Source organism: Bos indicus x Bos taurus, chromosome 10, assembly GCF_003369695.1.
Source record: "Bos indicus x Bos taurus breed Angus x Brahman F1 hybrid chromosome 10, Bos_hybrid_MaternalHap_v2.0, whole genome shotgun sequence".
Lineage (NCBI taxonomy): Eukaryota > Metazoa > Chordata > Mammalia > Artiodactyla > Bovidae > Bos > Bos indicus x Bos taurus.
The window spans coordinates 79,155,229-79,170,492 of NC_040085.1; the positions used below are offsets into that span (position 1 = coordinate 79,155,229).

At 43.0% G+C, this 15,264-nt stretch overlaps 1 protein-coding gene across 8 annotated transcripts in view; it reads right to left on the reverse strand.

Annotated features, from left to right (window-relative positions):
- Positions 1-116: 116 nt before the first annotated feature.
- ENTPD5 (ectonucleoside triphosphate diphosphohydrolase 5) overlaps positions 117-15,264 on the reverse strand; it is a 35,548-nt gene continuing 20,400 nt past the window's right edge. For 5 of the 8 annotated variants that reach the window (XM_027552402.1, XM_027552400.1, XM_027552401.1 and 2 more), the window contains 12 exons: positions 14,783-14,862; positions 12,691-12,834; positions 12,418-12,493; positions 12,119-12,154; positions 11,683-11,771; positions 11,296-11,375; positions 10,555-10,616; positions 9,486-9,587; positions 8,656-8,799; positions 7,900-7,956; positions 7,062-7,177; positions 117-3,847 (listed from right to left, as the gene is read on the reverse strand). In XM_027552402.1, coding sequence (XP_027408203.1) covers positions 3,761-3,847; positions 7,062-7,177; positions 7,900-7,956; positions 8,656-8,799; positions 9,486-9,587; positions 10,555-10,616; positions 11,296-11,375; positions 11,683-11,771; positions 12,119-12,154; positions 12,418-12,493; positions 12,691-12,834; positions 14,783-14,862 — 1,073 coding nt within the window. In that variant the 3' untranslated portion in view covers positions 117-3,760. The remainder of the gene's footprint in view (positions 3,848-7,061; positions 7,178-7,899; positions 7,957-8,655; positions 8,800-9,485; positions 9,588-10,554; positions 10,617-11,295; positions 11,376-11,682; positions 11,772-12,118; positions 12,155-12,417; positions 12,494-12,690; positions 12,835-14,782; positions 14,863-15,264) is intronic. The other 3 variants (XM_027552405.1, XM_027552406.1, XM_027552407.1) reach the window with 2 other exon arrangements.

The following is a 15,264-nucleotide window of genomic DNA, read 5'->3' on the forward strand; positions in this document are numbered from 1 at the left end:
TTAAAAAATGCTGGTTGTAAATTTATAGTTTATTTTGATAGACAAGAATTAGAAAGTCAATTGATGCATTTTTGTTAGAACTGCTATTTTAAAACTAATAATGCTAGAATGCAGAATAAGACAAATTGCTTTAACCTTTATTATAGGTATATTAGACTTTCTTAAAAGGAAACCAAGTTTTAAAATGCTAGTTATTACTTCCTTATCACAGCACCATTTTTCATCGATGGCTCCTCTGTGGGACACCACTGTATTCTGTCATAAAACAATAAATAATTTCATTGCACAGGTTAAAAGACCTCAGGAACCAGGTCAAAAGAAAAGAATCTGAATAGCAGCAGAATTTGTTCATGTTTGATTGCAGACTGCTGGCAGACCTGGGCAGGGGGCGGGTTGCTTTACTCTGCAGTTTTGAAGTGCTTACCTCACAGTACCCAAGATGCCTATCGAAGAGATTTTTGGATCCATTGGATTTGTATGCCATAAAGAATATCTTGCTCAGAAGTCTGATTTGAAAATGAAAGAAGATAACGGTCTGCTTTTGACCCAAGGTAAGCTTTTCTTGGGAAATATTTTTGAAGGAGTGGGAAATGTGTTACCACAGGGGAGCTTTTCAGGTAAATGCAGAAAATTTATAAGATCCTAGAGTAAAAACGTGAATGTTTCAAGTCTTCCTGGAATCTCAGGAAAAATGTGCCCAGAATGAAAGATGGCAGCTCTGGGAAAAGCTGGGTGATTACTGGCAAAGTCCAGAAAGGTCACTGTAGGGGAAAAAGGTCCTCTTTCATAAGAAAAGGGAAAGGTAAAAAGAACATGGACTCTACAAAAGTACGCAAACAAAATCAGGCAAGACATGAATTTTAAGGCACACCTTGCAAGGACCTCCATAACCCACAGAGGATGTTTTGCTGAAAACACACACACAACATCCACTGTGTGCCGGGCCTTGTCCCAAGTATTTGAAATACATAACATATTCACAGAAAGGAAACCTCATCACCAATACTAGACCCTGTAAGACCTCTCGTAAGAGGCCCAAAAAGTATACTAGCGGCAGAAAGAATAGACAAACTTTTTTGTAAGAAATAAAAATTCTCATTCCAAATTGTTCCTATAATGGATAAACTGGTTAATTCTCCAGATGTTCTAATCAAGATTATCAGAAAATATGTAGCTACATTTCTGGAGTTATAATGCGTCTACCCAAGAGTTCTGAAAGTATTTGGGATGACTAAAGAAGTCAGCTGAACAATGTGTGGCCTTTATAAAAAAAGTTCCAGAGATAAACTGGTGATAAAAGACCAGGAAATCTTACTCCTCTGAATCCATCAAGCTGGAGGAGTCTTTAGTGAACATAGCTTATCTCTTGGGAAAACGTGGTTTCTAGTGGGAAATGGTCTCCCCCAGTGAAATTTATGGGATTTCAGTTCTCAAACCAGGAACTGAACCTGGGCCCTCGGCAGTGAGAGCATGGAGTCCTAACCACTGGACCACCAGGGGATTCCCTGTCCCTAATCTTGCATTTAGTGTATGAAGACTGGTTCTAACGGCCTTCTCTTTGGACAAGATGGGAAGGTCCAGAGGTTAAGTAGTATGTTAAAGAGAATGTAAGGGATGTAGAAGGTGTTTTCTTCAAAACACCAAAAGACTATGCAAATGAAAGTGAAGTCGCGCAGTTGTATCTGACTCTTTGTGACCCCATGGACTGTAGCCTATCAGGCTCCTCTGTCCGTGGAATTTTCCAGGCAAGAGTACTGGAGTGGGTTGCCATATCCTTCACCAGGGGATCTTCCCGACCCAGGGGAACCCAGGTCTCCCACGTTGCAGGCAGACACTTTACCATCTGAGCCACCAGGGAAGCCCCAAAAGACTATGGAAGGAGAGATTAGAGCAGAAGTAAGACTATGGAGGAGGGATTTTTTTTTCTAACATCAGTGCAGTCCCAAAGTGGAATGAGTTGTCTGGGAACATGCCTAAACAGAAACTGAGTGATAACGAGTTAGAAGCATTAAGGGACTGCAATGGGTAGAAGACTGGATTACATTTTTTAGCTGTTTCCATTATTTCCATTATTTAGCTGTTTCTATTATTTCATTCTGCTTTAGCATTTTTGGAGGAAGAGAATAGGTATAAAGGTGACCTCAGTATAATTAAACATTAGTGTGAAGAATGAAAAAATGCCACATAGAATTGAAAAAACAAATTTGGGGGGATAAGTATATAGAAATTTGCCTAGTTATTTGCACATATCAGATATTAAATATTTCTTGACTCAATGGACTTATTTGTGCATATCAGATATTAAATATTTCTTGACTCAATGGACTTATCTGCACATATCAGATATTAAATATTTCTTGACTCAATGGACTATCTTTAAAAATAAGGTTTCCCAGGAAGTGGTGTGAGGGCCGAGTGTATTTATGTGAAAAAGCTGAGTCTACTGTGGAAGCTACAAGCGTGTGGAGATACAATTCTGCTGGAAGGAAGCTGGAGGTAAAGAGCCAGACTTCAGGAAGATCTTCCAAGTCCAAGAACAATCAAGTGCGTAGACAAGCAAATGACGGTCATGTGGGAGAGAACAAGATAATGGACTTCAGGGGAAATAATTCACAGAATCGAATGCTGAATATTCAAAGTGAGCATCCACTATATGGATGTGGGCCAAGATGGCCAAGCAAGTCAAATGTTAGGTCTCACCAGGAAGGGTATCAGAAACCCTGGGACTAGACAGCTATGTAGAGGATGCTAGCTGAAATGATCAGGGGGCAGGGCAGAAAGAGACACTGCTATGAAGACTAAAAGTGCAAGCTGAAAGGGGCTATTACCAAAATCTAGATCCTTGGAAAGCACACCCACAGGCCTCTTACCAGAAACCGGGGTATAGCTGTATTAGAAATACAAAGAAATTAAATTTAGGATGACAATATAAAGACAAGGGGAGGAGGAGGTATTTGCACAGGAAACACACACATACTCCTTATATAAGATTGGATATGTTCATTAATCCGAGGGTTGACTGATAAAAAGTTGATTAAAAAGTGGTCTGTACAAGGCAGACACACCCTCCCAAAACGTGTCCTCTTAACTGGATGTCCCACTTCTGGCCAATGAGGAGTTGCTCTCCATCCTGCTGAGATTTAGAATGGCTGCTCTCAGCTGGCTGGGTTGGCGCTAACACAAAGTGGGATCGTGTAACTTCAGGTATGGTGTTTTTCTCTGAATTACACATGGTAAGCAAAACCTTTTTCTTTAAGGGCAGGTGAGTGGAAGTAAAGGTGGGACAGGGCAAAGTGTAGGAAAAATACCGGTGTCAAAAGGTCATGGGACTGTCATCAGTTTAACATCTAAGAGGATAATTAAAATGTTCAAAGGGATGAGGCACTAAAAGGGCTGAAATGAGATTTTTCTTTGGTTGCCACGGTTCCATCCCTGGGTTCCCTAAGATTAAGTTCCAAAGCTGTTACTTTTGGCTCTCTGATATACAAGGAACCTCAAAGATTTAGATTCTGGTACCAGCTGTGCATGAAGAGTGGTTAGGAAACAGTTCACATTTGATTAATTAAAATTAATTAAACCCCAATCTCTAGACCCAAGGGCAAGACCTGTCTACAAAAGCCCCTTCCTCTTGGTGAAACCAGCTGCTGGGCTTCAGTCCAGGTGGCCCCCAGACTAGCACAGAACACAACAGAATCCTTTCCTCTCTCGTTCTCCCTTTAAAAATATTGGCAAATGCAGGCCTCAGAAGAATGGCGTGGCCTTAGTGGGAGATGCCCAGAGACTGCAGCAGGTGAAAGGTGGCCCCCAAGGCCCAGCCGGTCTCGATGTTGTTCACTTTCTTCGTGAGCTGTTGGGAAGGAGAAAAAAAGTCTTCACATTTTTATTTCATTTTCAACTCTAGCAAGCATAACAAGCAGAGAATATCTTCCCAGATCATCTACATGGCCAAACCAAGGCAGCAGTGGGAGTAGCCAGTATCTGGAGGCTTCTCCCAACCCTCCCTGCAAGTTCCCCTCCCATCACTGCCTAATGCCCCTACCTACACCTGCCCATCTGATCCCTGAATCTTCTGGCCCAGGAAGTGGTCTCAACTCAGGACTTCTGAAAAGGATCTTTTAGATAGGTTTCTGAACTCTCCCTAGTCCTGAAACTAAATATATAACAGGAGTTAGTAGATTTAGCAGAGAAGGCAATGGCAACCGACTCCAATACTCTTGCCTGGAAAATCCCATGGACGGAGGAGCCTGATGGGCTGCAGTCCATGGGGTCGTGAAGAGTCGGACACAACTGAGCGACTTCACTTTCACTTTTCACTTTCATGCATTGGAGGAGGAAATGGCAACCCACTCCAGTGTTCTTGCCTGGAGAATCCCAGGGACAGGGGAGCCTGGTGGGCTGCCATCTATGGGGTCGCACAGAGTCGGACACGACTGAAGCGACTTAGCAGCAGCAGTAGATTTAGGGGTAGGAAAGAACATACTAAGCTGCTCAGTTCATACTTTGTAATTAACCTCCTCTTCTTAAGCACTTGTTAATAACCAACCAAGGGATTTTAGGCATTGTAGGCCAGATTGTGCTTGAGTTGGTTCAGTGACTTTGGGCAAAAGTTAATTTTCTCAACTGCATAACAGGATTAGATTAGCCTTTATCAAATTGTTTCTTCAGAATCCTAGAGGTTCCTTAGAAGTGCTTCAAAGGAGAAAGGAGGCAGATGGTGGTGTTCCAGGCCCCCTACCTCTGCTTCAACCAGATAACTCCATTTTTATCAGTTTTACTGGAATTCTGCATAAGCTATTATAAAGATGCTATGCCCAGGTTTGCAAATCAGTGGACTGCTTTTAATCTTCTAGCTTCTTATGACACAGTACTTCTGTGTTAACTTAATAAAATTAAGTCAACAGTCAATGTGCCAAAAGCTGAGAATGGTGTGTGCATCATTATCTTGAGATTTAGTCTGTGACACCCAAGTCACACTGGGAGTACCCCCTAGCCCCACCACCCTGAAATGTCCCTCTGTCCTCAGGACCTCGATGCCAAAGTGAAGTGATCTCTGGAACTGGGGACTGCCCACCCCTGATGCAAATTCTGCTGCCACTGAAATGAAGACGTAAAGGATGCCAGAAATGGAAATGGCAGAAAATTGTCCTTAAATGATTTGGTTACTGTTGATGCTTAAGTACAGGTAGTAGTTAACTTAGTATTGAGGGCTTAGGATGACCCCAAGCCTCCCACTGGTGTGAAATGCCTACACTAACAATATTAATAACTTACTATGTGTCAGGCACTGTACTTCATCTCCGTTTTCATAACAGCCCTAAGAAATGGGTACTCTAAGGACCCCCGTGTTTTGAATCAGGAACTTAAAAGAGAGGGGAGGTAAGTCATCTAAGGCTACAGAGCTAGAAAGCTTGCAAAATCAGAGCTTGAACCCATATCTGATAGAGAACAGAGGCATGCTTTTAACACTACACTTTACTGACTATGGGCAAGTAACCCCTTAAATGCCAATATTCTCGGCAGGTATAACAACATTAAATCCAAATACCTTTGTACAAATGAATTTATGAAATCTGTATAACATAAGAAATGAGGCACTATAAACTGATCTGGAAATGAAGAAACAGGAAGAGGAAGTGACACAAGAGAAGGGAACTTCACAAACTACAATCTACGAACTTGACCTTGAAATTCAAAGTTGCCTTGTGGCATAGTTGTATGTCTGTTACATCTCCTCTAATGGCCTGTATACTATTAATATTTGAGGACAAAGATTACATCTTAATCATCTTTGTAACTAAAATGTGCAATTACTCAGTTATGGTATAGAATATAAAAAAATATGGGATGGATGAAACTTATGTGTTTGGAATAGATAACAAGCTACTACAGATTAAGTAAGGAAGACAAAGAGGGACCCAAAACTCAAGAGGCACTAAATATATGCTGCTGCTGCTGCTAAATCACTTCAGTCGTGTCCGACTCTGTGCGACCCCATAGACAGCAGCCCACCAGGCTTCCCCATCCCTGGGATTCGCCAGGCAAGAACACTGGAGTGGGTTGCCATTTCCTTCTCTAATGCATGAAAGTGAAAAGTCAAAGTGAAGCTGCTCAGTCGTGCCGACTCTTAGTGACCCCATGGACTGCAGCCTACCAGGCTCCTCCCTCCATGGCATTTTCCAGGGAAGAGTACTGGAGTGGGGTGCCATTGCCTTCTCCGAATAAATATATGAGGCACACATAAAATACATACAACATACTACGTAAGGCATTCAATGCTCCTGAGGTCTTAGTAAGCCACTCACTGGTGATAACCTTTGGCAGAGGTCCCTCATGTCCTCTGCCAAACAAAATCATCAAATGGACTAATGAGCAAGCTGATGCCACTGGCCGGTGCCCCTTCAAAAAGAGCAGCTTTGCCCCAGGCACCCTTTGTCCTTGTGCTCCCTTGACCAAACTTTACCTACAGTACTTGAAACCACATTGTCAGCAGCAAAGACAGGCAGGACATATGAACCCAGAATTCAGGAAGTACAGCGCTGCCTGCACCCCATCTGTGTGTTCCCCTTGCTTCTCACTCTGACTTTTGAAATTGATTTAATAAACCATGTGACTTGGGCATCTTAACTTGGCCACAAACCACTCTGCTCTATGACCTCTGGGATAGCTTGCCTGGTAATATAGAGTCGACTCTTGAACTACAGGGGATTATAAGTGCCAACCCCTGTGTGGTCAAAAACCTGCATATAACTGTACAGTCAGCCCTCCATATTTGTGGATGCAACGAACCACAGATTGTGTAGTACTATATTACTTACTATTGAAAAGAATCCATGTTATTCAGCCTGTTTTATTCAAGGGTCAACAGTACTTAGAAGCCGCTACTGCATCAAGCTGATTTCCCATATTCATGGTGCCTTGCACACTGCCTTGTCCATAGCCTGAATGAAATTATCTCCAAATTCCACCTGCAGCCACTCTGATTACTAAACAAGTTTTTAACTCTTTCTCCCCAGCTGTGGAGTGAGAGGACTGTTACGTGGCACTAGTGTCCTCTCTCTTACCTGTAAGACGGTGCTGCTTGCAAAGCCAAAGCCGTCCTTCAGCAAGGCTGTGATGTAACTGAGATCCATGCACAGGAAGGGACTGCCTGAGGTGAAGTTTTCCAGGTTATCACACACTGGCAGTGAGAGAAAGAAGAGTGCAATGCCAAGTCTGCAGCCATCGGAGAGGCATGACTTTCTCTAAATACGGACTGAGAATAAGCACAGCAGAACCCTCATTCTTCCTCTCCCAGATGCTTGGGAGTCTCAGGGGCTAGAACTGTGCAGTGACAGCCTCTGCAGGACCCCAGCTCATCAAGAACCTGCACATTTTTGACGTGACATCTCATATACTCAAAGGTGCGTGGGCCCTACCTAGTTCATTTGCTATGACGTGTATTTCTATGACCTAATGTTGGGGCTTAATTCAACTAAGTCCCTTATACAGTGTTAATGCTGAGACCCAGAAGACAGGGAAATACCAGTTAGTCCTATTTCACAGCCTCTGGATGAGATCAGTTATTTGCATTTACGATGGACTCCTTCAAGGAAGCCTCTGCAACAATTTCTTGTATATTCTGATGGTTAGTTTTATTACCACTGATAACACTATTTCAACTTCTTTTTAAAAAAGGAGAAAGAAATATAGTAAGAAGAAAAGGTTTTCACCATTTGTCCAAACTCTTGTATTCTCATTTTTCTCTTTGCCACTTAATGCTTTTAACTGCTGGCAAAGATAGGAAACCAGCCTGCTGAGCGGCTTTCTGCTGGCTGAGGTGCATCAGGTGACCTTAAGGTCACTGACGTTGGCAGGCACAGCTTCACAGGCTTGCCTTCAGTGATTTCCACTGAAACTTACCTTCCCTTGCTTTTCTCTCAAAATCTTCAACTTTTAAAACACCCCCTTTTTCATAATCTGAAACAGAACAGCAGTTGAAGTCAAAAGGCCTTCCAGGAAGCATAAGAAAATGTATCCTAGTGATATTTATAATAATGAAAAAGTAAAAAATTTCCAATATTAAAAATGAGATAAACAAACATGACATATCCCTACAATATAATCTATGCCATTTATTTTATTTATAATCTGTTATGTATGCTTAATTACAGCTAAAAAACTGGCCCATTAAAAAGGGGGCATTAAATACAGTAGAAAATAAAAAATTAATTCATATCTCAGGCCATGACTGATCACATATGTACATTCTCACCGCTAAACAAAATGTGTTACTATTATGATAAGAAAAACAGTTATAAAGTGGAGAGAGGATGGGGTGATGAGTATAATCATTATCTTGAATTTGGTGATGGTTTCGTGGGTGTTTACACGTGTCAAAACTTACCCAATCATATACTTGAAATATGTGTGTTTTATTTTATGTCAATTATACCTCCATTAAGATGTAAAAAAAAGGAAAAAAAAGACTTCATGTATACTGGTTTAGGCCACCTTCTAGTCCCAAAAGATTCTAAACCAGACTCTCCCACTTGAGTAACTTGGGAGCAAAGCAGGGTGAGCAGCTCAACAAAGCACCACAAATACTCCTTTGTCCCCTCCCTTCCCCACCACAGGCTTGCCCAGCTCTCCCTACACTGACACCTGGCGTGAACTTACCAATCATGTCTGTGTCCACGGCTCGGTCATAGTAGTAAGAGAAAGCGTAGAAGGAGCCTCTCTGGACCTCATCTGGTTGATGAAGTTTTCCTTGCACCACCCTCAGCACTTCCGCATAGCAGGGCTCAAAGCCCACCTCTCCTGCTGGGGCAAAGGGCAAGGAGGGAAAGTGAGAGGCAAGCTGCTGAGGGAGAACAGGAGGACCAAGGCGCGCTGAGGCTCGGGACAAAGCGCTTACAGACAAAGATGAGCACACTTCTGCGGCTTCATCCCTCTGGAAAACTGGTACCTGCTTCTCCATGGAGGTTCCTCCCTAACCTGCGTTCACCAAAGAAGCCAGGGCCCACCTCGAGCTGCAGCCCAGCACTGCGTTTCACAGTAGTTATGATAAGTATGCAGAGGCTCACCTGCTTCCTTCACTGGAAAAATTAAGTTGCTCCCTTGAGTTGAATGTCTATGCCTTTTATAATACCTAAGATCAATTACTGTTTTATTGCCTCAATTCTCTACCTGAAATAGCTAAGCATTAATTGAATCTGAGACAGTTTCACCCTGCAGAGAGCTGAGACCCTTAATAAGTTAGATGCCAGCTAAGAGGTTTCTAATGGATCCACAACACTTGGGCAGGGAAAGAGCTGCAGAGAGAGTGACAGCTGCCGTGTTCTCTGTCATGATACACTACTCCTGGAGGCACACCAACATCTCCTTGGAATTAGTTCCTGCAAAAGACAAGCTTCTCTTCTCTTGAGCTCTGGAAGAAGTTTCCCATGGAACTTTTCCAGACTTCTACTATAAACGTAATTTCAACCAGTGGAAAAAATACCACTTGCCTTCTTGATTGCCACCGTACTGGTATTTCACACCCCCAAAGATCCACTCTGCTTCCAACCATCTCGGCAGACAGGCACTTCGGAAAGTGTATCCATCAATTCCTGGAAGAAACCAGACCACAAAGTAAGAGGCAAGGGTGTGAGGGAGAGAGAGAAAGAAAGCCAAACAAGAAGCCAGTAAGGTTAAAAGCTATTATCAAGGTGGCTGGGCCTTAAAATCATATGGAATTAGTTCCGTGACTGCTTCCTATGATATGAATTCTTACTCTCAGGGTTCACAGATGGGCTTGGTGAACCCCCTGAAACTCCAGGCAAATTTTCATGCTTATATTTATTTGGCAGAGGGGTTGTTGGCTTTCATCATATATTAAATCTAAAACCTATAATGGAATAAAGTTCCCTCATTTCTAAAAAAGGGGGAAAAATACTGATCTACTCTTCTCATTGGTTGTTGTAAGACTTAATACACCTGAAAATGTGAACTCTGAAATGTCAAGTCATCATCACAATAATAGCTTACTGTGAACCTCATGTCATACAGATTGAATTAAATGCAAAATCTCTTTTAAGGTGAAGAAAAGGGGCACAAGAAGTTTAGCTAACTGGCCCCAGATCACAAGACTGGTACTGAACCTGCTTCTGTCTGACCCCAAAAGCTGAACTTTTGACCCCTTTTCTGCCTCTGAAGAGAGGAATGGAGCTGTTCGGTTATTCTATCTGGTAAGTGGACTGCTGCCTGCACCTCCCACATAAAACTTAAGGGCCTGAGCAAGCTCCTGCCAAATTTACTCCTTGAGTTTTAATTACTGCAGATGCTTCAGCCTTCTGGCCATAGACCCCTATACCAACAGATTTCATGCTGGAAATGGTGAATAATATATCTATAAAAATATCTGAACTCATAAAGTAGAAAAGGAATTTGCCATTATTGTGTCCATTATACAACGTATGCCTCCTACTTCAGCATAACCCCTCCTGCCACAGAATCACTGCCACGGCAGGGAAAAGGCAAGCTGAGCACTGGTGTCGTTCTCACCACACCCCCACCAGCACAGGCACCCAGACAAACCTGCCGTCTCCAGGGCTCCCAGGGTTGCTAGTCTTGCAGCTTTCAATCCAAATCCCAAGTAACTGTAAAATACAGGATTGACTAATTTCATGCCGGTCCTGAATTCTCCAGCTTAAAGCTCCTTCTTCCAAAAGTAATATGGTCTCTCCGTCCCCCATTGGAGGGAGGAAAACCTTGTTCTCTGTGACCTATTCCTCTCATGCAGACAACACACAGTAATTCCTGCACAGTTCAGAGCAAGGCTGTGCAGTAAGAACTTTCCATGATTTAAAGGCCAGAGATGGTGACACTTCCTAGGGTTCCACCCTGGGAACCATCCGCAGAAAAGCTCTCATTATCCTGGCTTCTAGCCCAACTGTGATCAAATTCTAGGCTGGATTTTGAGCATCTGAGGTCAGTTTAAAAGAAGCTGACACAGAGCTTTGGCTGAACTTTCTCTGAGTGTTCTGTCTCTAGAGAAAACTTGACTTATATTACTTATCTTTTTTACTCTTTCACATTATTTTTTAAAATCTTATATTACTTCTTATTTTATTACTATTACATGTTTTTAGGGCAAGAATAGAGAATCTTGGGTCCCCTGGGCTTTGGTAAGTGGCTCAGGTTTCAGTTAACAGGCCTTCGGGGACTGGCAAAGATTTTTGTAAGGCTGGTCAGGTGTGACGAAATGTGAAAATGCTTTGAAAAGTTAGGAGAATCATACAATGCAAAATATTATTGCTCCATGTTCCTCTCCCTCACCTATGTGTATAGAGCTTATAAGTGCTGTTAAACATCTCAAAGGAAGTGAGGTAGTCCCTAGGGGTTTGTTCCAGGGTTTTCTGCAAAACAGAAAAAGCAAAAAGACTATTCAGGATCCACAGCTGTCTGAAGATGTTATCCTTAGTATCCCCTCCCTCTCCTTCCCTCCAAAATCAGAGACAAAGAAGACAGATTACACTGCTCATCTCACAAGACTTGAGGAATCAAAGGGACTCTGAACAGTGAGAGCAAGTTCAGTCAGTCATTAATTGACACTACTCGGCCTGCTCATGGTGGAGCCGCTGTCTGAAAGGGGGCCCTTTCTTAGCACCATGAAATGTCTGCCAAGTGGGTTGGTAACCAGACCCTCGTATGTATCTGACTCACCTCAAACTGAGGCAGGAACGTGATTTGGGTGGAGGCCCCTCCCAGGTCCAGGGTCCCCACAGTCTCCTGGTTGTGGCCGTGCAGCTGACCTGTGAATGACAGTCAGCTCTGAGCATCTTGTGCTTCCTGGGCAGCCCAACACTCCCCTGTCTGCAATTTCTCTCCTACTCCTGGCATATACTGGAGGCATTCTGTAAACACTCCATGCTCCCCAGCGCCTAAGGCTGCAAGCAAAGGCTAACCAGGAAGGACTCTTGCTGCAGCCGAGGTCCTGAAGGCAGGTAATAAACATTAACTTCCTCTCTTTCCTCCCCATCCTCCTTTTTTTTTTAAAAAAAACTTAAGAACAATATGAAGAAAAAAGGTATTGGTATTTTGCTCCCTGACCATGTGTGAAACCCAGTTAAGTCCTTAGATAAATGTGAGAATGTGTTACCTGTCAGAAAATTCACAGTAACCCAAGCTAATATGCCTAAAAAAGGAAAGAAAGACAAAGATTACATCCAGAGCATTTTTCCCCTCTTCCTGGGCCCCACCTTTGTTCTTTTATCTCTAAATTTCGTGTCTAAAACACACATTTCCTGCTCCCCATCTTTCCATTTCCCACTATCCCCTTCCTCCTTGCTTATTTGTTCCTTTTTCTTCAGCACCCCTACCCCTGTCTCTCCAGTGCCTTTAATTGGATATTTATTAACCCTGGCCTTCTCCCCCACCATACATCAACACCTTGCCCACCTTCATAGGATCCATCCATGATGCTAACACTGTCATCTGGTACCAGGAAAGGTGATTTCTTGAAGATCTCTTTTACCTAGCAAAAGGAGGAAAGAAATCTAGATTTCCTAAGGCAATAGAACAGATTCCGAACATATCCTATAATACTTAGAAAGCCACACTCTTCATTTTCCCCAGATAAAATTTTAACAGAACTCATCCCTTTTCCCTAAGAAACTAGGTAAGCCATCACTGGTTTCTTGTAAAAACAAGCAAACAGACAAAACAATGTACCTCAAAGAGCAGCGCCTCAGCCTTCTCTTCTGGCAGTAAGCGCAGCCCCGCTGTTGCCTTCAGGACCACTGGCGTTCTCTTCCAGTGACTTGGAGGGATTGAGTCTTTGGCCACCTCTAAGAGTTCTTGAACAGTCTCAGCACCCTTTAAAAGAGACGATTCACGTATCCGGTGAACAGTGCATTTAGTGGAGCGTGTCTGCTCCCTTGGCATGCTCTGGGACAGTACCAGGAGCGAGGGGGCTGAGGGTTCCTATCAGCCTTTTCTGCCCTGAAGAGCAGAGACCCCGAGAAGCGGGCTTCTTTGAAGGAGGAGAAGCCATTTCATTTTGACTAAGTCCTAATAAAAATGATTCTTTTATAAAGTGGTCAATTGTTCTTTTGTGTCTCATATAAAAATTAGCTACACGGGGGCGGGCAGTTTCCTGACGGCCGACTGGTTAGGATTTGGCACTCTCGCTGCTGTGGCCAATTTCCATCCCCAGTCAGGGAACTGAGATTCTGCAAGCAGCACAGCATAGCCAAGAAAGAGAAGAAAAATGGTATCTGATATTAAAGAATTTCATATTCATTCATTAATAAAAACATTTTTTAAAACTAGCGTCAGGCCAGAAAGTTGGTAAGGTGAAAGAAACAAGGCTTGGAGTTAGATGGCTGCTTGCTAGCCCTGGGGCCCTCCTGGGGTCGGTGTCCTCAGCTGTGAGATGGAGATACCATCACATAAAACTGCTGTGTGCATTAGATGAGGCAGACTGGACTTCCCTGCTGGTCCAACGGTTAAGAATCCTCCTGTCAATGCACGGGACATGGGTCTGATCCCTGGTCTGGGAAGACCCCACCTGCTGTGGGGCAAAGCCCATGCGCCATAACTACCGAAGCCCACACGCTCTAGAGCCTGTGCTCTGCAACAAGAGAAGCCACTGCAGTGGCAGGTCTGCATCTAGAGTGTAGCCCCCTGCTCGTCGCAACTAGAGAAAACCTGTGTGCTACCACAAGACCTAGCGCAGCCAAAAACGTAAAATAAATAAGTTAGTTAGAACAGTTTTATTTAAAAAAAAAAAAAAGAGGCAGACTGTGCAGAGCTGCCACACAAATGCTAGCTGCAGCTGTCATTATGCTACACCTTTTACGAGTTCCGGCAGGACAGGACACATCAGGTTCATTTTTGCATTACCAGCACCGACATGCATGGTACACGTGTTCAAATTATGATGTTAGAATCCATTATTTTAAATTCATTGTTTTTCTGAGTAAGCATCTGTTCTGACAACATACTGCCTCTTAAACATTATAACCACAGCACAATTTTACTCTCCAAATGTCAAATCAGTTTCTAACAATGCAGTTGTTTTCAACAGCTCCTAATTTTCTATAGCACATTTGCCATTTCATAACGGCAAGCTGAGAAAATAAACATCCTCTTGGTTCTTCAAGTTCAAGCCATTTTTAACATCAGGTTTTCCTCCGGTTAATGATTACACTTGTGACACTGAACAATATCTTTAATATACCAAATACCAGAGTTCAACATTCTGCCTTACTCTATTTTATACCAGTGTGGCCCCTGACACATGGGGTGTTGTATGCTCTGAGAGCTCACATGTGAAATACAGCTATGACAGAACTCTACATTCATCTTCTATTACTGAAGACTTTTTGTCACGGGTTGTGCCCAGTTTCTAGAACATAACCGTGGTTCTATGCTGTATAAGGGCAGAAATGGATTTCACCTCAATCGCCATGTTTATACCTTCTACTTTATAGAACTTCACAACCATTTTCTGCATCTACATTAATTAACACGGTTGATGGCTTCAAATCAAAGTCTTAAACAGTCAATACAAGTAGCACAATCTCCCGAAAGAGGTGCTCTCCCAGCGTGGTGACAAGCTATTTTCACACCTCCTTCCCCCTAAGCCCTGGTGAACCCAGGGTATACAATTACTGTTATCCAGGAGATTAGCTGAGGACAGAAAACTGATCTCACACATGACCTCAATATCAGCAGAGAACAGCATAAAATATTGAACAGCAGTGGTGTGGTCAAGCTATCAAGGCATTTGAGAATCTAAACATCTATTGAAAAAACTCACCTGCTTAGGTTGATCTACAAAAGCAGAAAGGCCTGGCTTCACAGAATCAAAAATTTCCCCTTCCAGAACTGGAAGCTGTCCTGTGTTGTCCATGAGCAAAACAGAAGAGAGATGGCCGATTATCAAAAGTCAGACTCTTCCTGATCCTGGGCTCTCTATCATATTAACCTATTTCCCCCAGCGATTCCAAGTCATCCCACCTGCGAGGAATTGTAGGAGGCTTGAAGGAGTACTGGGTAGGGGGAGAGAGGACGAAAAGTAATTACCGAGGGTCCCTCTGCCATTTCTCTGGTGGGCACCTCGCTTCTACTCCTTTCCCTAGACTCTGTGTGTAACTTGAGAAGACTGAATATTCAGAAAACATTAATCTCCAGGGTCCCCTCATTCCCTTTTCCAAGGGTGGTAGTGGTCTTCTTCTCAAGACCACTCTCAATATTCTGAACCCTGGAGTATTAATTCACCTTTGGAGAAAAGTAAAGACA